At 41.5% G+C, this 24345-nt stretch overlaps 1 protein-coding gene across 1 annotated transcript in view; it reads right to left on the bottom strand.

The window, feature by feature from the left end:
• Window positions 1-24345, bottom strand: part of HAUS1 (HAUS augmin like complex subunit 1) — a 56228-nt gene that overhangs the window by 7805 nt on the left and 24078 nt on the right. The window contains exons 3-6 of the mRNA XM_077474124.1: window positions 17086-17221; window positions 16589-16723; window positions 15089-15212; window positions 8112-8177 (exon numbers count right to left, since the gene is read on the bottom strand). Of these exons, the coding sequence (XP_077330250.1) occupies window positions 8112-8177; window positions 15089-15212; window positions 16589-16723; window positions 17086-17221 (461 nt within the window). The remainder of the gene's footprint in view (window positions 1-8111; window positions 8178-15088; window positions 15213-16588; window positions 16724-17085; window positions 17222-24345) is intronic.

The following is a 24345-nucleotide window of genomic DNA, read 5'->3' as shown; positions in this document are numbered from 1 at the left end:
GAACCAGAAACAAAACATCAGAAGTGTCTTACTTGGGCTAAGGAGAAAAGACTGGACTGTTGCTCAGTGGTCCAAAGTCCTCTTTGCAGATTAATACATTTTGCATTTCATTTGGAAATCAAGATCCCAGAGTTTGGAGGAAGGGTGGAGAGACACAGAATCCAATTTGCATGAGGTCCAGTGTTGATTTGGGGAGCCATGCCATCTGCTGGTGTGGTCCACTGTTTCAAAAGTCAGTGCAGCCCTGTACCAGGAAATTCTAGAGCACTTCATGCTTCCCTCTGCTGACCAGCTTTATGGAGATGCTGATTTAATTCTCCAGCAAGACAGGACACCTGCCCGAACTGCCTAAAGTACCAATACCCGGTTTATCACTGTGCTTGATTGGCCAGCAAACTCGCCTGACCTCAAATCTATAGAGCAGGGGTCTCCCAACTCTGGCCCTCCAGTTGTTCAGGAACTACAATTCCCATAATGCTTAGTCATGTCTGAATGTCAGAGTTTTACAAAGCCTCATGGAATGTAGTTCTGCAACAGCTGGAGGGCCATAGTTTGGAGATCCCTGCCATAGAGAATATGTGGGCTATTGTCAAAAGGAAGAAACTACAAGACTCAACAATGCAGATGAGCTGAAGGGCGCCTTTAAAGCAATCTGGCCTTTATAAAACCTCAGCAGTGCCTCAGGCTGATCACCTCCTTGCTACGCCGCAGTAATGTATGCAAAAGGACCCCTGACCAAGTATTGAGTGCATGCTATACATAGACATACTTTTCAGTTGGCCAACATTTCTGTATTAAAATCCTTTATTGGTCTTGCATAATATTCCAATTTTCTGAGATACTGTTTGGGTTTTCACTAGCTGTAAGCCATAATCAAAATAAAAAATAAAAAAAATAAATAAAAAATGCTTGAAATAGATCACTCTATACGAGTTTCACTTTAATTTAAATCCTGAAGTAAAATGATCTTTTTGATAATTTTTTTTTTGAGATGCACCTGTACATAGTGGGAGAGGCAAGAATATTTAGTTGCAGTTTGTATCTTCAATAGGCCTGGGATAAATCTGTGTTGGAGAGCCAGGGGGACTGACATAATTCTCCCCCCCCCCCCCCCCTCCAATGTTACAGTGTTGCGCTTAGCAATTGCCTGCTAAGCCAGGGCACCATCACAGGGGTGCAGGTCACATGTTCCATACCCAGATGTGTCAGGTATTCTTGCCAGTTGTATAAGAGCAAGGAGATATGTAAAGAGCGATGGGGTGGGGCGGTTGGGTGTCAGGAAGTGTTATTTTGCCCTGCATGGGCAAGGAGACCATCTCCCTTTAAATACATAGATAACATTGGACTATCGAGTTCTTCCAATTTAAATTACTACTGCATTGAGAAAAACATAGCCAGCCATTGCTGACCTCAATCATAAATGCCAAGTACCTGGCTGCCCCAGCTTCAATACTTTATTTCACCAACTAGAAGCAGCACTCAGCAGGAAAAGCTACTTCAGAATGCCACAAAAAAAATAGGATTTTTATAACAGCGTACCTGTAAAATCCTTTTCTTTTGAGGTACATCACGGGACACAGAGTCTCAGTAATCACTGATGGGTTATATAGGGTATCACTAGGTGATTGGACACTGGCACACCCTAGACAGGAAGTTCAAGCCCCTATATAAACCCCTCCCCTTACTGGGAGTACCTCAGTTTTGTAGCAAAGCAATATAAGTGTATTACAAGAGGGGGAGGACCTCTGTGCCCCTGTGATGTACCTCAAAAGAAAAGCATTTTACAGGTAAGCAGTTATAAAAATCCTATTTTCTCTTTCTTTCTCGTACATCACATGACAAAGAGTCTCAGTAATCACTAATGGGATGTCGCAAAGCAATGCTATCTGAGGGGAGGGGAACAAGTAGGGTGTAATCAGACCTGGGGACCTTGTACCGCTGCCTGCAGCACACTGCGCCCAAAGGCGATATTCTCATGTCCCCTCGCATTCACCTGATAAAATATGATGAATGTATGTAAAATATGATGAATGTATGGACTGAAGACAAAGTTGCAGCCTTGCAGATTTGAGCCATAGAGGCCTGGTGATGCACTGCCCATGAAGCACTAAGCCTTAGTGGAGTGTGCCTTGATCTGAAAAGGCAAAACTTTCTGCTTCAAAACTATAAGCTTGAACAATAACTTGTCAAATCCATTTAGCAATAGTAGATTGACGCTGCCTGTCCTCTATTAGGACCTTTCGGCAACACAAATAAAACATCCATTTTGTGAATCTGGGCAGTTGCTTCCAGATAAGCTTTGACTGCTCTCACTACATCCAAAGAATGTAGTGACCTTTCTTCCGTAGAACAGGGATCTGGAAAAAAAGGAAGCAGAATATCTTGATTTAGATGAAAACCTGAAACCACCTTCTGTAGAAAGCTAGGGTGAGGGCACAATACCACTCTATCCTTGTGCATGATTAAATAAGGCTCTTTACAGGAAAGAGCTGCTAATTCTGATACTCTTCTAGCAGAAGAAATGGCTACCAGAAAAATAAACGTCCTTGTCAACAGGACCAGGGGAATTTGGCGTATTGGTTCAAAAGGTTGTTTCCATAAAACTGACAGAACCAATTCAAGTCCCAGGGGTTTAGGGGCGCATTAACCGGAGGATTAAGGCACATTACCCCCTGTATAAAGCTTTGGACCAAAGAATGCAAAGCAAGTGGACGTTGAAACAATACTGACAAGGCCGAGACCTGGCCCTTGATGGTACTCAAGGCCAGCTTAATTTCTAACCCCATTTGCTGAAAATCAAGGATTCTACCTATGACATTTTCTGGGATGCCAACCCCTGGATTCACACCAGGAGACATAAGCTTTCCAGACTATGATAAATCATTCTGGAAGCTGGCTTCCTTGCATTAACCAAGGTAGAAATCACAGGGTCTGAAAGCCCACCACTCTTCAGAATGTGGTTTTCAATAGCCAAACCATCAAATTTAGCGTTTGTAAGGCAGGATGGAACACTGGACCTTGGGATAACAGGTCTGGACGTGACGGTAGGGTCCACAGGGGAACCTACTGCCATTTTTACCATTTCTGCATACCAAGCTCTTCTGGGCCACCAGAAGTACTGACTTATTTTCCTGCCTGATCCTGTAAAGAAGCCACGGCAGTAGCAGAATAGGAGGAAGTGCATAAATCAGTGAGAGCTGATGCCAGAGTCACCAATGCATCTGTTCCGGATGCAAGAGGATCCCTTGTTCTTGACTCAAAGTTGTCGATCTTGCTGTTGCACCTGGAAGCAAAGATCTACATCCGGAATCCCCCCCCCATCTTTGGCAAATGGCCAAGAAGATGTCGGGTGAAGAGACCATTGCCCTGGGACTAACTGCCGGCGACTTAAGTAGTCTGCCTGCCAGTTCTCTACTCTCGGAATAAAGATTGCCGATATGCACGGCACATGCTTTTCTACCCAGATTAAGATCTGGTTTACTTCTCCCTGAACTGTATGACTCCTGGTGCCTCCTTGGCGATTGATACAAGCCACTGCTGTGGCATTGTCGGACTGGATCCTGACAGGGCAACTCTGTAACCCGAGTATCCAGGCCTTTAGGGCAAGATACCCCGCACGGATCTCCAGAATGTTGATGGGTAAGGTACTATCGATCTTGGACCATCCTCTTAGACAGTCGACTGTTCGAGAACTGCTCCCCAACCCGAAAGGCTCGCATCTGTTACCATTCTCCAGGTAACTGGTAAAAAAAGAATTTTCCTTTTTGCAGATTTTCAGGTATCAACCACCAACTGAGGCTCCGACGCACTGCAGGAGACAGACACATTGGAAAATATAACGCCTGAACATTCTTGGCAGACAGGATACTGTTTTGCAGCAGTCTCAAATGAAACTGAGCATAGGGAACTGCTTTGAATGAAGCCACCATCTTCCCCAGCAGCCTCATACAAAGGCGAAAGGAAGGACTCTTCTTTGTCCCGACTACCAGAATCAGTTCTTTTATGGCACTGATCTTTGCCTGGGGGGTAAAAATACCCTCTTCTAGGCTGCATCTATGACCAGACCCAAATACTCTAGTCTTCTTACTGGCTTTAAAGAAGACTTCTCCAAGTTGAGGACCCAACCTAAGTACTCCTGATAGTTGACTGCGGTGACCAAGTTTTGGTCAAAGCGGTCTACCGACCGGTCTATTAAGAGCAGGTCGTCTAGGTATGCCATTATTGTTATACCTTGGGCCCTTAATCTGGCCAGATGGGCCCAAGATTTTTGTAAACACCCAAGGTGTAGTAGCTAGCCCAAAAGGCAGCGCTACAAACTGAAAGTGGCATTTTTTTTACTTTGAAACGCAGGTACTTTTGATGAGCAGGGAAAATAGGTACATGCAGGTACGCATCCTTGATGTCTAGTGGACGCCAGAAGTTCTCCTCCTTGTAGGATGGAGACTACCGATCGGATCAATTCCATGCGAAAGCCGTACTTTTAGGAATCGGTTTAGATCCTCAAGATCTAGACTGGGTCTGACATCTCCATTTGGCTTGGGTACCGTGAAAAGGTTTGAATAAAACTCCAATCCCTGCTCTTGCGTGGGAACTACCACAATAACTTTTTGTGACAATAGTCGCTCCAACGCTAGAAAGACTTTCTCTGGGTCTCTAGGTATATTTGATCTGAGGAAACGAGGAGGGGGGGGGGGGGAATTCTCGGAACTCTAGTTTGTAACCTACAGTTATTGTGGAGACCACACATCTGTCCTGAAGTCCTCCTGCTTCCCGAGTCTTGAGAACTGTAGCAGTCTTCCCCCCCACCCGAGCGAGCGAGGGCTTTAGAGTTTTGTCTTGTAGACTTCCTCCCCCAGGACTTCTTTTGTCCCTGGGGTTGACACTGAGATTTTGTTCTCGAGCCTGACAGAGCAGGCCGTCGTGACTGCATGGAGGGTGATGCTCCTGGCACTGGGGAAAGCACACGTTTGAAAGAGGAGCATTTACTCTTTTTAGCCGGCAAGAGGCCGCTTTCCCAGTAGAGATCTTTTGGATACAATTGTCCAAATCCTCTCCGAATAACCTTGCACCACGAAAGGGGAATCCAGCCAGGAGCTTCTAACATGGCGATTCTGCTGACCCATTTTTCAACCATAAGATTCTACGCATATGCACCATCCAAGCGTAAGGCAATAGGTCTGGAGGATAGAATCTCTGATTGCATCAATAGCAAAACACAAAGCCACTGGCAAGTTGGCCAACCCCCGGGCTTGCTGTTCAGGTAAAACCTTGAGGACCTGTTTAACATGGTCTCTCAAGAACTGACAAAGTCTGATTGCTGCCACTGCAGGTTGAACCTGCCAAGGAGAAAACCGTTTAACAGGAATTTCAATTTTATTTATCAGTTGGATCCCTAAGCATCTGAGCGTTGTCAACAGGATACCCCACATATTAGTACATTTTTCCTCCATAGGATAAAGTGTTGAAAACTTTTTAGGAGGGAGAAAAAAAAAATGTTTATCTGGGTGATCCCACTCAGAATAATAAGCTTTTCCAGTAAGCTATGAACAGGAAAGGGATGTGCAGTTTGGGGAGGCTTCAGAGAACCCAAACAAGAGGAGGGTTCTTTAACAGACTCAGATACAGACAACTTAAATGTGGAGCGGACCAACCAGCAAGAATTTGCACCAGCACCTTCTCCACTTAATTCCTCAAAAGAGGATTCATCAGTCTCATCCCGATCCTCTGAGGTGGATTCCTCTCCTTTTCCCCAGAGTTCCTCTATTTGAGGGTCCAGGGTGGTATAGGGGGGGACCTAGTGAGTTTTCTTCCACTGAGTGAAGATGCGATTAAGGCCACTAATATTTCCTCTAGCCCATTTATGATTCAGGAAAAACAAACAAAAAAAATTTAAATAAAAAGCAACCTCCTGCATAATGTATACAGGGGCTGAAGTGCCAGAAGCAGATGCAGCCCCTGACCCTGACGGCTCACGCTGGCCAGCTTGCCCTGGTCCAGGGTGGGTCCCCAGAGCCTGAGGGAGAACCCTTTGAGCCTCTGTTTTTTCGGGGTATTTGTACCTCTTCTGCCTATAGTGCCAAGCAACAAAGGTAGAGGTACCACAAAAAAAAGGCACCGACTGCTGAGCAATGTAGTTTAGCAACTGCTGCTGCTACCAAGACCCAGTCTGGTGCTTAAGTAAATGCTGCCAGGGAATACCCGTGTCCCACACTCAAATGCGGCTGTCAGCTCTGTGTCCCTTCATAGGCTGTGTGCACTTTAAAGCCTGTGTAGACAACGATGTTGTGGACGTCTAACCACGCAGACGTTGCATTAATGCTCCGCCCTCCCTCCTCGTCTTTTCAAAAAAAAAGACAGCTTTCCCACACGAGCCGAGGCTCTGATCCTCAGAACCCGCATGGAGGGGAGGCTGGGGCGGAGGAGAGAGCAGGGCCGGTGGATGGGAAGCCGCTGTAATGGCGGTGGAGGCGGGTGGCCAGTGTGGTATACTACCGCTTCTCTTTGCCTAACCTAACCCGTACAGCAAGAGAATAAAATACAGCAGGTAATACAGCTAATGCATTGGACACCATTCTTGTTCTTAATCAAAGCTGAGGCTCAGCTATGATTAAGCACTTAAGCATCAAGAATGGTGTGAAACATGTTAGCTGTATTGCCTGCTGTATCTTATTCCCTAGTTTGCTGTATGAGCGGTCTTTTTTTAATGCTTTTTTGGATTCAATTTTAAATGGAGTGCAGCCATCCAGATATTCTCTTTTTGGTACAGAGAGATATCCATCATGTAAAATGTGACTAGCCTTGTACCTATGAAATAGGTCAATGTGATAATTCATCTTGTTTATGGATTTTACCTTTTTTTTTTTCTCTGTAGACTTGATTTTAGGATTGTAAACAAGCTCTCCGAATATACAAAACCTTTGCAGGTCCTAAAGAAGCGGTAAATCCGCGAATGTTTAGAACTTATCGAAAGGACACAGATTGCTCATCTTTGTGATGTGTCAAATATGATTTCTATATGGTTTTAAACTGTAATTAATGAAATTGTATTTTAATAAACGTAAATGTTCTGTTGAATCATACATAAGTGAGACTAAGGGGTATATTTAAAGTCCCAAAGCCTCCTTTACCCTTCCTTCACTGTAATTAGAAACCATTATACATAGTATAACAGTGCAGCACTAAATCAAGATCAAATATGTGAAAGCAAAAAACAGACTGTGCAATGTTCAATCGATAAAATATCGAGCTGCTATGGGTTCAAGTGAAGCACTTCCAAAAAAAGGGTAAAGTCCCATCCACGTATGCCCTTGTTGGGAAAAAAAAAAAAAAAAAAAAAAAAAAAACAGGAAACACCACGCCGGTGCACCTTCACTATCCACTTTAAATACACTTACCAAATGGGATTGACTTCCAAGTTAGAAGTCGTCAAGATGCGCCCATGTCAGACAAATGCATGTAGCTCCACAGCGGCATGGTGTCTATGTGCTCCAATCCCAGTCACGCCAAATTCATGTTTGTGGCCATAGTGATCAGTAAAGAACCAATCCGTAAAAGCAGATTTTTATTTTTAAACACAGATTAAATTACTCACAAACATCTTCATATGCACATATGTATAAAGCAGCAACTGCCAGAACAACCGCTTGAACGATCCGTTAGATTTTATTGATTGGACATTGCAGTCTTTCGGTTTTCACATATTTGATCTAGGTTTTTCAATTTTTATATATTTACTGCTGCACTGTTATGTTTTACATTCACAACTTGCATTGTTTCATGTGCTAGCTGCTCATTTATACTACTTAGCGCAATTTCAAATTTAATGTTAGGTTTTGTATATAGAGACGAAGAGGGGTTGATTTACTAAAACTGGAGCATGCACAAATTGGTGCAGTTCTGCATAGAACAATCCGCTTCCAGATTTTTTTGTCAAATCTTAATTGAACAAGCTAAAGTTAGAAACCGACTGGCTACCATGCACAGCTTCATCAGATTTTGCACTCCCGTTTTAGTAAATCAACCTCAGAGTGTTTATCTGCCAATTCTATTTCTATGCCATCTATAGACTGTCTAACATAATGCTTTGCAAGAAAGACAGTTCACCTACAGACCTCAGAGAGGGACACCAAAGAGCGATGCGTCAGCGAATCCTCCATCCCTGCCGCAGAAAGCTCATCCTGCATTAAAAAAAAAAAAAAAAAAAAAAAAGGTAGAAAAATTTAACTTAAGAGTGTCAAGGAAAAACGTTACCTAGAGCTAAGGCAGGCCAGCAACCCCAATCGGAAATTCATAAAATAAGCGAATACTCAGAATTATTTTTTCAGCGTTTTTCGTTCTAAATGGCTTGAATGACAACTAAAACATTCAAAAGGTCAGGCATGATATACAGTGGTGTATCCTTCATGAGTGCACACAGACCCCAAAGAAGGTGGGGTCCACGATGCTCTCACTGTACAAATGTGGAGAAATGCCACTCAGTTCCCCCCCCTTCTCTGCTGCAGCTGTGCTAGTCATAGGCAGCTGAAGCAGAGAAAAGATTGCAATTTGTTTATGCTGGGAAGAGGTTATGCGCTAGAAGTCAATGCGGGGAGTAGGGGGCTCCTGTAACAGGGCTGTCATTTAGCCCAGCTTACTGGACTATGGAAGAGGAGGAGAGGCAGAGCTGCAGTACCCCGAGTACTGTGAAGAGTCCAGCAAGAAGCAGAACAGCTGTAAGCTGTGCAGCTGAGGGCTATTTGATTGTACTGTGAGACAGAGGGTCACTTACCACTGACCTCATTTACTCCTGAAATCTGTAGCAACTGATGCTGAGCTCAGGGTACAGACTCAAAAGATCAGTGGTAAATGCCACAAAGGTCAGTTCAGAATTAATGGTTCTTATTTAACGTAGCAAAAAAACATGTCATGTTAACGGGGTAGATTAGCTCCTACTAAGAAAAGATTTTTGTCCAGATCAAGCGACCACCTCAAGTTCACGGTGCCTGAAGACAACATAGGTCAACATTTGGGTATGTGTGAGGAATATGGTTTGATTGGACAAGATTCACAAACCTGCAAAGCCAGGCCACCCACACACAAAGGCTTAAAAAGGGAAACTCCACTCCCGGGGGTGGTGGAAATAAACAGCAGAGCTTCCGTTTTTAACTGAAGTTGTGCTTTAACCCTTGGGGAGCATCTCAAAGTGAATTTTGTTTGTTGCAGAGGATGCCTTAAAATCTGACTTATTCCTTAGTGCAGACTTCTGAGAAAATAAACAAACCAATCACGCAAGCAGGGAATGATTTCTGGGAAAGTTCTGTAAACCATCTGTCTACAGAAGACCTCCAGGAGGCTATATTGCATTGAATTTTACAGGAAATTACAGAGGCTGCAGATTAAAAAGGAAAGGCAATTTTTAACATTAAAATCACAATATGGCTTGTGTAGCAGTTGTATATGCCCCCCTCTATATTTTTATTTGCTATAGTTTTTCCCATAAAAGTAGTTACCTTTTAAATGTGAAAAAAAGGAAAAACCGCGCTTGTCAAGTAAAAATTCACTAAGAAAAAATTAAGCAGCAACCCAAAATGTTATACTACATTTGGCATAAAAGAAAAAAGAATGGGTTGCGCTAAAAAAAAATAAAAAAATTATTACTATAGACAAAATTACACCAATGTGGAAAACTCAAAAAAATTACTTAATAATTAGTCAATCCTGTGTAAAAAAAAAATTAAATCACATGAAAGTAATTTGTGCTGTATCAATGAAGATAACAAATATACATCAATATTATTCGTGAAAACACCATAAAATGATAATGAATTATTCTGATGCAGTGTGAACAATAAACAAAGAGAAAAAAGGGGATATTTTTCCAAACCACCAATTGACTTGATATATTAATAAAACATAATTATAAGTGATAAAAAAATTATAAAAAAAGTGTTAGTATCCATAAAGTCCTTAAAAAAAGAATATAAATTTCCAAAAACTCCACGGTGATATGGGGACAGCAAAAACATCCGGAATTAGTGTGAACAGTGCACAACCTCCACCATAGATATTACTGCCGCTTACCAAAGATGTATGGTTCCTTATTACAGAGAACCATGCAGCGCAAGTGACTGATTCCCCCAGTCCAGGGTATTCGCAAGTGGATACAAGAGGATGCAGGAACCCGTTACTTCTCCCAGCCTCCAGACAAACTCCCTCTCACCGGTTTTCATCAAAAATAAAACTCGCAATAGTATAAATCCCAAATGATTTTTAATCAAATTAAAAGACAGATTGCGCACTTACAGAGATGTTGTTTAAACAAGTCACATAGATTCGAGCCGGCCGGTCTCGATACGCAGCGCCCAATACTTCCGCAAACAAACACGTGAGCTGGTGGCATCAGGACGTCGCTCCTCCTCCCTACGCGTTTCGTCACTATAGGACGTGGTCACGGGGTACGGGCGTCCCCCCGACGCACCGCTTAAATAATACGAACAATAAACCAAGCCTCGGTCTGACTCCGGAACTGAGACGGAAGACACCATCTTGGTTTAGGGAAAATAGCACCAACTAGTGCTGCGGGAAAAAACCTCATAACCAATCATATTGAATAGATAGAATTCGTATATAAATAAATTATATAAATTCAAAAGGCTATGCACCCAAACGGGAAGCATACATACAACAAAATAAAAAAAAAAAAAAAAAAAAAAAAAGAAGAATAAGCTCCGAAGGCATATATTTAAAAAATTAATATGGTCTAATTATCTGTATGGTCACATTATAGGGGGGAAAATAGAAACCATATATGATAAAATAAGAGAAACCCATAAGAGCTCCTACATGAAGGTTGATTAAATTAGGTAAACCCTCTAAATGAATTAACCCCATGTGTGATCCACCTAATTCCAAAGGTCAGACCAAAAATATACAACTAATACAAAACATCTGTTACATCTAATAGTATATACCAATAACGAAATTGGAACAATATTGTACTACATTCATTATTAAGTCCCAATAACAGAACAGGAACAGTACCACACTGCACCCATGGACGTAAATATATACAGACCATAGGGCCGTGCATGACCCCTGAAATTAATACATAAAAATTAGGTAAACCCTCTAAATGAATTAACATATGTGTGATCCACCCAATTCCAAAGGTCAGACCATAAATGTCTGTTACATCTAATAGTATATACCAATAACAAAATTGGAACAATATTGTACTGCATCCATTGTTAAGTCAAAATAACAAAACAGGAACAGTACCACACTACACCCATGGGCCTAGATATATGTAGACCATAGGGCCATGCATGACCCCTGAAATGAATACATAAAAATTCAGGTGTAAAAAACAAGTATATGGAAATTAGATCCATGTATAAAAATATATAAAACTAAAAAGATAACAAACAGTGAGAAAACATACGGTGTTAGGAATTATCAATGAAACAATTGACATCAACATCAATGTTTAACCCAAAGGGGGTATAACTCTTTAGCTTGTGTACCCAGGCCATCTCCAACCTGGAGATACTGCGAACCAAGCAACCTCCCCTCCAATTCGGCCTATATTTATCTATGCCAAGGAACAGCGTATTGGAGGGATCTCTGTTATGAACAGTTAAATAGTGCTTGGAAACAGAGTGTTTAGTAAACCCTTTCCTGATGTTGCTTATATGCTCGTTGATCCGGACCTGAAGGGGTCTCTTGGTCCGGCCCACATATTGCAGGCCGCACGGACACTGGAGCAAATAAACAACACCGGTAGTAGAGCAAGTAATAAGAGAATCTATGGGGAAAGTTTTTTAGAAGTACAGGTAGAAGAAAAACTAGTGGTCCTTCTTGTAGTACATTGGTTGAGTTGGCACACCTGGCATCTTTTACATTGGTAGTACCCTTTTAACTCTGAGAACAAATTTGTTCTCTCTTTGGGGGGGGGGTTTACAACGTTAGGGGCCAATTTGTCTCTGAGGTTGGACACACCAACCTCGTCTATGCGGAGCCTAGGTCAGAGGTCATTCTCTGGGTCCGGTACATAGATGACGTCCTCCTCCTTTGGGATGGTGATCTACCTGCTCTGAGTATATGGAATTCCTAAATACCAACAGAGGGATACATTTCAGTTACGAAGCGAGTTTAGAACAAATTCATTTTTTGGACTTGGTCATTTCTGTCAAGGAAGATAGGTTTATTACTTCCACCTATTTTAAGCCTACAGACAGGAATGCCTATATACCCCGAGATAGTTGCCATCACAGATCATGGCTTGACTCAGTCCCAAAAAGCCAATACCTCAGAATTAAACGTAACTGCTCAGAGGATGGTACCTTCTTGGCAGAGGCGGAAGTCCTTACCAAGCGGTTTCTGGACAAGGGGTATAGTTCGGAATTCCTTAAAGATGCCCTCGATCAGGTTACTGGCACTAATCGAGGTGACCTATTAGAGGCCAAAGCTAGAAATGAGGATGGTTTCGGTTCTTACAGATGCCCTTTTATTACCACTTTTTCACGCCAACATTTTAGCGTGAAAAATATTATGAATAAATATTGGCACATCTTGAAGAGTGACAGGGTTTTAGGTGCCATCCTACCAGATAAACCAAAGGTTGTCTTTAGGGGTGTGTCCAACCTCAGAGACAAATTGGCCCCCAACGTTGTAAACCCCCCAAAGAGAACAAATTTGTTCTCCGAGTTAAAAGGGTACTACCAATGTAAAAGATGCCAGGTGTGCCAACTCAACCAATGTACTACAAGAAGGACCACTAGTTTTTCTTCTACCTGTACTTCTAAAAAAACTTTCCCCATAGATTCTCTCATTACTTGCTCTACTACCGGTGTTGTTTATTTGCTCCAGTGTCCGTGCGGCCTGCAATATGTGGGCCGGACCAAGAGACCCCTTCAGGTACGGATCAACGAGCATATAAGCAACATCAGGAAAGGGTTTACTAAACACTCTGTTTCCAAGCACTATTTAACTGTTCATAACAGAGATCCCTCCAATACGCTGTTCCTTGGCATAGATAAATATAGGCCGAATTGGAGGGGAGGTTGCTTGGTTCGCAGTATCTCCAGGTTGGAGATTGCCTGGGTACACAAGCTAAAGAGTTATACCCCCTTTGGGTTAAACATTGATGTTGTCGTCAATTGTTTCATTGATAATTCCTAACACCGTATGTTTTCTCACTGTTTATGTTTGTAATCTTTTTAGTTTTATATATTTTTATACATGGATCTAATTTCCATATACTTGTTTTTTTACACCTGAATTTTTATGTATTCATTTCAGGGGTCATGCATGGCCCTATGGTCTACATATATCTAGGCCCATGGGTGTAGTGTGGTACTGTTCCTGTTTTGTTATTTTGACTTAACAATGGATGCAGTACAATATTGTTCCAATTTTGTTATTGGTATATACTATTAGATGTAACAGACATTTATGGTTTGACCTTTGGAATTGGGTGGATCACACATATGTTAATTCATTTAGAGGGTTTACCTAATTTTTATGTATTAATTTCAGGGGTCATGCACGGCCCTATGGTCTGTATATATTTACGTCCATGGGTGCAGTGTGGTACTGTTCCTGTTCTGTTATTGGGACTTAATAATGAATGTAGTACAATATTGTTCCAATTTCGTTATTGGTATATACTATTAGATGTAACAGATGTTTTGTATTAGTTGTATATTTTTGGTCTGACCTTTGGAATTAGGTGGATCACACATGGGGTTAATTCATTTAGAGGGTTTACCTAATTTAATCAACCTTCATGTAGGAGCTCTTATGGGTTTCTCTTATTTTATCATATGGTTTCTATTTCCCCCCCTATAATGTGACCATACAGATAATTAGACCATATTCGTTTTTTAAATATATGCCTTCGGGAGCTTATTTTCTCTCTTTTTTATTTTGTTGTATGTACGCTTCCCATTTGGGTGCATAGCCTTTTGAATTTATATCATTTATTTATATACGAATTCTATCTATTCAATATGATTGGTTATGAGGTTTTTTTCCTGCAGCACTAGTTGGTGCTATTTTCCCTAAACCAAGATGGTGTCTTCCGTCTCAGTTCCGGGGTCAGACCGAGGCTTGGTTTATTGTTCGTATTATTTAAGCGGTGCGTCAGGACGCCGCCCGTACCCCGTGACCACGTCCTATAGTGACGAAACGCGTAGGGAGGAGGAGCGACGTCCTGACGCCACCAGCTCACGTGTTTGTTTGCGGAAGTATTGGGCGCTACGTATCGAGACCGGCCGGCTCGAATCTGCTATGTGACTTGTTTAAACAACATCTCTGTAAGTGCGCAATCTGTCTTTTAATTTGATTAAAAATCATTTGGGATTTATACTATTGCGAGTTTTATTTTTGATGAAAACCGGTGAGAGGGAGTTTGTCTGGAGGCTGGGAGAAGTAACGGGTTCCTGCATCCTCTTGTATCCACTTGCGAATACCCTGGACTGGGGGAATCAGTCACTTGCGCTGCATGGCTCTCTGTAATAAGGAACTATACATCTTTGGTAAGCGGCAGTAATATTTATGGTGGAGGTTGTGCACTGTTCACACTAATTCCGGATGTTTTTGCTGTCACCATATCACCGTGGAGTTTTTGGAAATTGATATTCTTTTTAAAAAGGACTTTATGGACACTAACACTTTTTATAATTTTTTATCACTTATTATGTTTTATTAATATATCAAGTCAATTGGTTATTTGGAAAAATATCCCCTTTTTTCTCTTTGTTTATTGTTCACACTGCATCAGAGTAATTCATTATCATTTATGGTGTTTTCACGAATAATATTGATGTACATTTGTTATCTTCATTGATACAGCACAAATTACTTTCATGTGATTTAATTTTTTTTTACACAGGATTGACTAATTAAGTAATTTTTTGGAGTTTTCCACATTGGTGTAAATTTTGTCTATAGTAATAATTTTTATTTTTTTAGCGCAACCCATGCTTTTTTCTTTTATACCTTTTAAATGTGAATGCTCTGTCAAGCAATGGCAAAGCTGGCAAATCAGTAGTGTTAGCACAACTCACTTTCCTGCTAGGTGAAAATATTAGGATCTACAATCACGCACCTTTGCAGTCTGGATCTTGTATTTATACTCCTCTGATTTGTCTTTCAGCTTCTTCATATTTTGCGCTCGGACCTCCACTTTGGCTTTTTCCACACTAGACTGCTCTTCTGCTTTCCGGAGATCCCTTTGGGTCAGAAACAATATTCAGTGCTGTTTGACCCAAGTTTAAAGTAAGTGCCATATGTTATACACTTCCACTTTTTTCTCCTTCAGAAGAGAAATGTGGGAGCTGCCACTGGCAACCGCTGATGGCATCCAAATGGATCCTGCAATTTCAGCAATGCAACATGCGCTTTCAGAATATGAACTGGACCAACAACCATTAGACTGCAAAGAAACATTTTACTTTATATCTACTTTAAACGATTAAGACATTATTCTCATCTTTTCCTCATTACTTCTGCTAACCCAATATATCCGAACATAATGACTGACTTTCGCCAGGCTAGAGACTCTCAAAAGCTGGGAAAAAAAAAAAAAAAAGTGGGCAAATTAGCTTGAGATATCTTGTTAATGGATTTGTTAACTGATGCATGCTATGTTGCTAGATTAGCCTGGACATCCAAGCACCAAAAATGTTAGCCTGTATCCATAAAACTCAAATTGTAACCATTATATTCATTACTTCAATACCATTGTGAAAAACAAGTAGGTTGAAGCACCCCACAGGCTGTCTTGCTCTGACATATTTCTTGCCTTAGGTTTAATGGGACTGTAAAAATTAGGGCTGTTACTGATTAAAATGTCCGCGTTCGACCAAGATGGCCGCCGCTCCGGAGCTAGCCACTCCTATGGGCGAGACCGTGGAGCTCAATCCACGGATCGTCCTCGATCAAAATTATTTTGATCGATCAAAGAAATTAACGATTAATCGAGCAATTAATTGTTAAATTTCCACAGCCCTACTAAAAATATTACATTATTCTTATTTTTTTTTTTTTAAACACACACACACACACACACACACACACACACACACACACACCAGCTCTGTGCAATGGTTTTGCTCAGAGCAGCCCCAAACTTCTTCTGGGGTCCCCCACCAGCTCTCCTGGCTCCTTCCCTTTGGCAAGTGCCCCCATAGGAAGCTGCTCCCTATAGACAGCGAGGTTCAGCCCCACCCCCTTGTCACAGGATTTGGCTGAGCCAATGGCTCCTGCAGCTGCCCCTCTTTCCTGTGAGGAGAGAGCACAGAGGGGTGGCTGGGGGTTCCTAATCGCAGAAGGATTTTTTACCTTAAAATGTAAAGAATGAATTATGCCAAGAAAAACAAACAACCCATAAGCCTTTAGAATCATTTTAATACCATGTAAACAAACTCTCAGCATGGTCCTACAAATTAAATTTTTGTCTGAATGTATGTCTTGTGAAAAGGATTCTATACTTCACTCCGTGGGTCTGCACACCCAAGTCCCTGATAAAATACTGCATGTCCGACATCTATTAAAAATATGTCCATTCGGGTGAACAGACTGATAGAGGATTGATGGTACTACTTACTGTTCCAGGGATTTCTCCAACACAAGAGCGTTTGTTAACCTTTTTCTCAAGTTCATCAGCTCCAGTTCCAACTCTTGATTACTGGACTCTATGGTTACCAGCTTAGAACTCAGGTCATTCACTGCTGGGATGTAGCTGAAATAAAAAGTAGCAGTTGTCACAGCAGAAAACTATCAGCGACTCTTAGCTGCTAGGAAACATCCATCATAAGTGGTGGCCATTACCAAGGCATTCATCAGATTGCTGAATGTACCAAAAGTAACACCTGCCAGTGACATCACCTGCGTAATGTACTCCAGGGGGTGCATTAACGACAGCGAGGCTGTCAATGAGGGGGCTAGGCGACGCATGCTACTATCCCAGTAGGAAGTCAGCAACAATAGGTTGTAGTAGAACTTCAGCAGCAATTTGCAAGAACCGAAGAAGCATCAGAAAAACATTAGAGGCTACAGTACTTTTACTGAATAAAAAAAAACACAGATGAGGTATAGTCATACCTTGTTAGTGAAGAGTCCTTTATCTCCAGTGCCAGGCAACTGTCAACAAGCTGGTTCAAATATGTATTGCCCATGCGAGAAAGGTTAGTGTAGGATGGACCCAGACTATCCGAGAGTAGCTCCTGTAGGTAAGTAGCTACAAGAAAAAGACAAGATTACATTTAAAGCCGTCATAGTAAAAATGCCCCACATTAATCAAACTTCCTTAAAATCTTCAAAATGGGGCAATGATCTTAGGCCCTCTGTCCCAAAATGTTAGAATTGTCATTAAAAGGGGTTTGCTTTGTACACATGAATTTAGCATTAAAAGAAAAACAAACTATGTTGGTTCTTCAGAAATCAGGGGTTTAACCAGACAGGTACCAGCCTGCAATACCCCTTCACTGTGTAAACAAACCTCCATGTGCCCTGCACCAAGGAAAAATTAATACAATAGGATGCCATCTAGTGTTTAAACTGAAAATGTATGATAAACAGCACTTTGGAAAAAACAAATGCGCACTGTGAAAGGCTTAGTGGATGTGAAATTTGAGCTGGGCACAGTCTCTACCTATGAGGAGAGGAGGTGTGTGCCTTTCCTCCAATCAGCTGTCTTGGCTGTATGCCCAGGCTCCACTGCAGTGTGGAACAGGAAGAGAAAAATCTAAAAACACATTGTGCACTTTCTAACCAGTATATAAAAGCTTAAAACAGCAGATATACATGTAAAAACTTATGTAGGGAGATTTGTTTCATCCCTGTGTATCATTTGGTGCTGTTCACTTCACTGGGTATATGTAAGGGTTTTACATCCACTTTAAATTGCTTATATAAAAAAAATACAACATACCAACTCCAAAAATGCCCATATGACTTTTAATAAGTACTACATGTTATAAGGGAGTCCAAAGATCAAACACGAATATAAAATGCTTAGAAAGTGAAATAAAATCTTGCTGTAATGACTGGGATCATATCTTCATTGTGCACGTACCTATGAACAAAAACAGAAGTGGTGCTCCAAAACATGCCCATGCCACCGTCACACCATACTCTCACCAGAATTATATGACACTAGGAGTTTGGATCAAAAACGCTTTTATACAGATATTTTGCCGCCACCATCTTGCTTTAGCAGTATGGGCCCTCTGGATTCACTTAAAGACTACAGGTCCAAGGTAAGTCAGGTAAGCATATAAGATGACCACAGAAAATGCCTAATCACTAGAGATGGTCTCAGGCATGTTCGAAACCCCACAGGTCTGATCCCACCAGGAAGCCGACACTGCACACAGCTAATCACAGGCAGCGAAACATCTCTACAGCTCCAGATTGGGAAATGTCTCACTGCCTGGGATTAGCCCTGTGCAGTGTCGGCTTCCTGGCGGGATGGGAAGGTGGGGTTTCGAATACGCATGGGCCCATCTCTACTCACAACATTTCAATTCTATAGCACATAAAACGCACTTTCCACATACTGAATTCCCTTTTAAAATGCTTACTCCCTTTAATGGGTGCCCAGGGCTGGCACTCTATTTTGAGCAGTGTAATGAATGAGAGACCTCACTGTTCCGACTTCCAGAACCAGCGTGTGCTCCAAATCCCAGAAGTGATATCGTTTGATGTGACATGGGCGTCCTCATGCCACTTCACCCTGCTGCCCTCAGGAAGTGGAAATATTGAGTGCTAGTCCTGGGCACCCGTTAATGTGAGTGAGCTACTGGGGGTGGGGGAAGTCAGGGATTTTTTTTAAACAGACTCAGAATGCTTATTACAGTAATAAACACTAAAATAAGAAACAAAACCTTTGAACATTGTTTGCTTAAAACCTTGTTTACTACAGTAAACAGGGCACAGGGAGCCCTCCCTACTGGGGGTGCGGGGAGGACAGAGTGCTTATTGCCAGCGGCTATAGCCACTGGCAATAAAATCGCATGTAAAAATCTGAAATGCTGGTTGTACCCAAATCAAATCAATGGGATCGACTTGGGTACAATCAGCCTGCCTATAGAAGGTTTGAGTCTTGGCTGATCCATGCTGAACCAGTCAATATTCAAACCATCTATGGCTGCCTTAAATCTGCACAAAAGGCAAATTGTACCAGTGTAACTAATGGTAAAAAATGTTAATTGGTCAAATGTTCACTTGCTTAATGTCCTGTGTTACAAGGGTCGTAAACACTGTAGCTAGCCTTAATTGTTTTTAGTAAAATACAAGTAGGGTCCTTTCAGGTTAAGATCAAAAGTGTTTGACCAACCAATCAGATGTCTTTACATGCTAGTAGATGGGGGAAACAAAACTATTTCAAGAAAGGTTTCCATTGCCAACACAGTAGTATGGAAGCACATGCCTAGAAGTCAGTATACAGAACAGCATGCATGGAAGTTGCCTAGGTGCATAATATACTGTAGATTGAACATACAGTTGTGCTTATCAGTTTACATAACCTGGCAGAATTTGATTTCTTGGCCATTTTTCAGAGCATATAAATTATAAACAAAAACTTTCACTCATGGTTAGTGTTTGGCTGAAGCAATTTATTAAACAACTGTGTTCACACTTTAAATCATAATGGCAACAGAAACTACCCAAGTGACCCTGATCAAAAGTTTACACACCCCAGTTAATACAGTGTATTGTCCCCTTTAACATCAATGACAGCTTGAAGTCTTGTGGATGAGGCTTTTTATCTTCTCAGATTGTAAAGCTGCCCATTCCTCCTGGCAAAAAGCCTCCAGTTCCTGTAAATTCTTGGGCTGTCTTGCATGAACTGCACGTTTGAGATCTCCCCAGAGTGGCTCAATGATATTGAGGTCAGGAGACTAAGATGGCCATTCCAGAACCTTCACTTTATTCTGTTGTAGCCAATGACAGGTAGACTTGGCCTTGCGTTTTGGATCATTGTAATGTTGGAATGTCCAAGTATGTCCCATGTGCAGCTTCTGGCTGATGAATGAAAATGTTCCTCCAGTATTTTTTGATAACATACTGCATTCATCTTGCCAACGATTTTGCCAAATTTCTTGTGCCTTTGTAGCTCATATCCCCAAAACATCAGCAATCCACCTCCATACTTTTCATCATAGGTCTTGTTCAGGCCTCTCCGAATGTAGCATTTATGGTTGTGGCCAAAAAGCTACATTTTGGTCTCATCACTCCAAATTATTTTGTGCCAGAAGGTTTGGCATATTGTAACGGGATACTTTGTGATATTTGTGTAGTAACCATGAAGCCCATCTTTCTTCAAGTGTCTCTTGAAATAGCCAAACCACATTTTCAGAGAGTCCTGTATTTCACCTGAAGTTATTTGCAGGATTTTCTTGGCATCCTGAACAATATTCCTGGCAGTTGTGGCTGAAGTTTTAGTTGGTTTACCTGACTGTGGTTTGGTTTCAACAGAACCCCTCATTTTCCACTTCTTGATTAAAGTTTGAACACTGCTGATTGGATCCCATTCCTGTTTTATACAGTTAAACTACCTTTTCCCGCAGATCCTTTGACAATTCTTTTGCTTTCCCCATGACTCAGAATCCAGAAATGTCAGTGCAACACTGGATGAAAGATGCAAGTGTCTGTTAGGAGTCCAGAGACCTTTTATACACACACACACACACACTACAAGCAAACAGATCACAGGCGAGGATGGTTACCTCATTCAAACCCCTTTGTGTCAACTTGTGTGCATGTTATCAGGCCAAAATCACCATGGTATATAAACTTTTGATCAGGGTAATTTCCGTAGTTTCCGTTATTAACCACTTGCTTACTGGGCACTTAAACACCCTTCCTGACCAGATCAATTTTCAGCTTTTGGTGCTCTCACACTTTGAATGACAATTACTCAGTCATGCAACACTGTACCCAAATGAATTTTGTGTCCTTTTTTTTCCCCACAAATAGAGCTTTCTTTTGGTGGTATTTGATCACCTTTGGGGTTTTTATTTTTTGCGCTATAAATGAAAAAAGACAGAAAATTTTGAAAAAAAAAAAATGCATATTTCTTTGTTTCTGTGACAGAATTATGCAAATTATTATTTTTTCTTCATAAATTTTGGCCACAATTTATACTGCTACATATCTTTGGTAAAAATAACCCAAATTAGTGGATATTATTTGGTCTTTGTGAAAGTTAGAGAGTCTACAAGCTGTGGTGCGAATCGCACAAAATTGATCACATCTGATGTACTGGTGGCCTATCTCGCTTCTTGTGACCCGAACAAGTCAGGAAAGTACAAATACCCCCTAAATGACCCCTTTTTGGAAAGTAGACATTCCAAGGTATTTAGTAAGAGGCATAGTGAGCTTTTTGATGTTGTCATTTTTTTCCCACAATTCGTTGCAAAATTAAGATTTCATTTTTTTTATTTTTCTCCACCAAATTGTCATTGTAATAGGTTATTTCTCTCACATGGCATGTGTATACCACAAATGACACCCCAAAATAAATTCTGCTACTCCTTCTGAGTATTACAATACCACATGTGTGAGACTTTTTCACAGCCTGGCCACAGAGAGGCCCAACATGCAGGGAGCGCCATCACGTGTTCTAGGAGCATAAATTACACATCTAACTTGTTGACCATTTATTACACTTTTGAAATACCAGGACAATGACACGTGGCACCGATGACAAATGACACCAATACGTGGCACCGATGACAAATGACACCAATACGTGGCACCGATGACAAATGACACCAATACGTGGCACCGATGACAAATGACACCAATACGTGGCACCGATGACAAATGACACCAATACGTGGCACCGATGACAAATGACACCAATACGTGGCACCGATGACAAATGACACCAATACGTGGCACCGATGACAAATGACACCAATACGTGGCACCGATGACAAATGACACCAATACGTGGCACTGGGGCAGGATGGCACTGGGGCAGGATGGCACTGGGGCAGGATGGCACTGGGGCAGGATGGCACTGGGGCAGGATGGCACTTTTTTTTTTTACACTTTTTTTTTTCTCCTCTGTGCACTGACGGCTGCTGCAGGCGTTCATCTCTCCCCTCTCACACGCTGTCTGTGTGAGGAGGGAGAGCGGCGCTGAGAGATGATCTCATATGTTTACATATGAGATCATCTCCCATTGGACACGCCGATCACGCTGTAAACGGCCGCTGTGATTGGCCGTTTACAGCGATCTGTGTTTGCCTGTCCCCGGGGGACACGGCGAACACAGAACTTCCGCGATGCGTGCCCGCGACGGCGCGCATTGCGGAAGTAAACAATAGGACGTCCAGGGACGGCCAATTGCAGGAAAGCGCCTGCTCTAAGGCCGTAAATCGGCTATAGGGCGGGCGCGGTTAAGATTAAAAAAAAAAAAGTGTAAACACAGTTGATTGATAATAAATGGCTTCAGCCAAAACACTAACCATTAGTGAAAGAAATAGGTTTATATTATTAGTCTCTGAAAAATGGCCAAGAAAGCATAAATTCTGTCAGGGTATGTAAACTTATGAGCACGACTATACATGGAAATTGAGTGAAGTGCCTCTGTGTTTGCTATGTCAAGGGGATTAGCTACTTTTTTTTATTCTTTATTTTTGCAAATTTTCAGTATTGTACTCATTTACAAAAAATACAATAAATATATCAATTTCTACAATACCTACCCCCTGTTCTCCCCCCCCCCCCCCCTTACCCAACCTCCCCCTCCCTATCCCCTCTCTCTCAGTCGATCCTTCCAATAATATTTCTTACTAAAATTCAAGCAGCTTCATATAGCTTTCAGTTTTTCCAAATTGCAACCATTGCCGCCACTTATTATGGTAACTCCCCATTACACACTCCGATTTATATATTGACTCTTCGATATACCTAATCCTCTCTAATCTTTCTACCCATTCCTTCATTAAGGGAGGTTCCTGTTTTTTCCATCTTCGCAGTATCAGTCCCTTAGCTGAGTTCAGTAAACAAGGAGTGAGAGAATGGCTATACTCTCTATCCCCTTTTTCAGAGTTATGGAATAGGCACGTCCATGGGTCCCTCCTGATCCTTTCTCCTGTTATATCAGATAGCTTCTATTATTTTTCCCCAAAATATCTGCATCTTGGGGCACTCCCACCACATATGTGCAAAGGTTCCCAATACCGAACAACCTCTCCAACACGTTGGGGGGGGGTCGCTATACTCATTTTATTTCCTTGCTGTGGAGTTATATACCACCTTGTTAACAGTTTATATGACATCTCTCTTGTTTGTGAGTCTATAGCAACCGAATAAGTTAGTCTCATAATCTTGTCCCTCTGATGGTCGTTGCTTAAGGGCCCGATTTCTCTTTCCCACTTCTCTATATAGCCAGGATATTTAAAATCTACTGCATCAATTAAAATTTTATATATTTTTGAGGTCCTTTTTTCCAAGCATTGGCGGCTCTCTAGTAGCTTTTCCAGGGGTCTAAATTGCTCCTTGCTCCGCAATGGCTGTGATAAAGACTGGGCGAAACAAAATAATTGTGAATATCTCCATTTATCTAGTGTCTTGTGTCCCCACTTACTTATAATTTCCTCGTATGTGCATAATCTATTTCCCTCCATAACATCCTGTAGTCCGATATCCTCTTTCTTAGCCCACCTACTAAAATATATGCATTCCTCTTGCCCTGGTGGAAAGAATTTAGTATCCAGTAACGGAATTAGTGGTGAATTGTGCTCCCATTTGTGTCTCTCATTTATTATATCCCAAAACCGGAGTGAATTTTTTGTTAATATACTTATATTAAGGCCTAATTCTCTACATCGTGCCGGTATCCATATTAGCTCACCTATTTTCTTTTTACTTAACTTAATTTCTAATTCCACCCAGTCTTCCCCCGCCCCCGTCGCCGTGGATCCAGTCCACAATTCGTGATATCATTATCGCCTCATAGTACTTTTTAAAGTCTGGTACTGCTAGACCTCCTCTATCTTTGCTCCTAGTCAAAGTGTTAAAGGCCACCCTCGCCGCTTTTTGTTTCCAGATAAATCTTATAATCATGGTTTTCAGTTTGCTTAAATATGCTTGGGGTAATAATATTGGTACCATTTGACATGTATATGTGAATATTGGTAAAATGAACATCTTAACTACATTTATTCTCCCTATCCATGAGAGGCCTCTATATTGAATCCTTCCCAGATGCTGTTTGATTTTGTTCAGAAGGGGGATATAATTGATCTCAAACAGGTCTCCCAGCCTTGCTGTCAATTTTATTCCCAAGTATCCTAGTTCCTTCGGGCACCACCTAAAGGGCAATTTGGTTTGGAGTGCAATCTG

This window comes from Lithobates pipiens, unplaced genomic scaffold (assembly GCF_037356315.1).
Source record: "Lithobates pipiens isolate NorthernLeopardFrog02 unplaced genomic scaffold, aLitPip1_a1.2 Scaffold_8, whole genome shotgun sequence".
Classification (NCBI taxonomy): domain Eukaryota; kingdom Metazoa; phylum Chordata; class Amphibia; order Anura; family Ranidae; genus Lithobates; species Lithobates pipiens.
The sequence above is the reverse complement of the archived record's forward strand: the minus strand, read 5'-3'. Positions and strand labels throughout refer to the sequence as shown.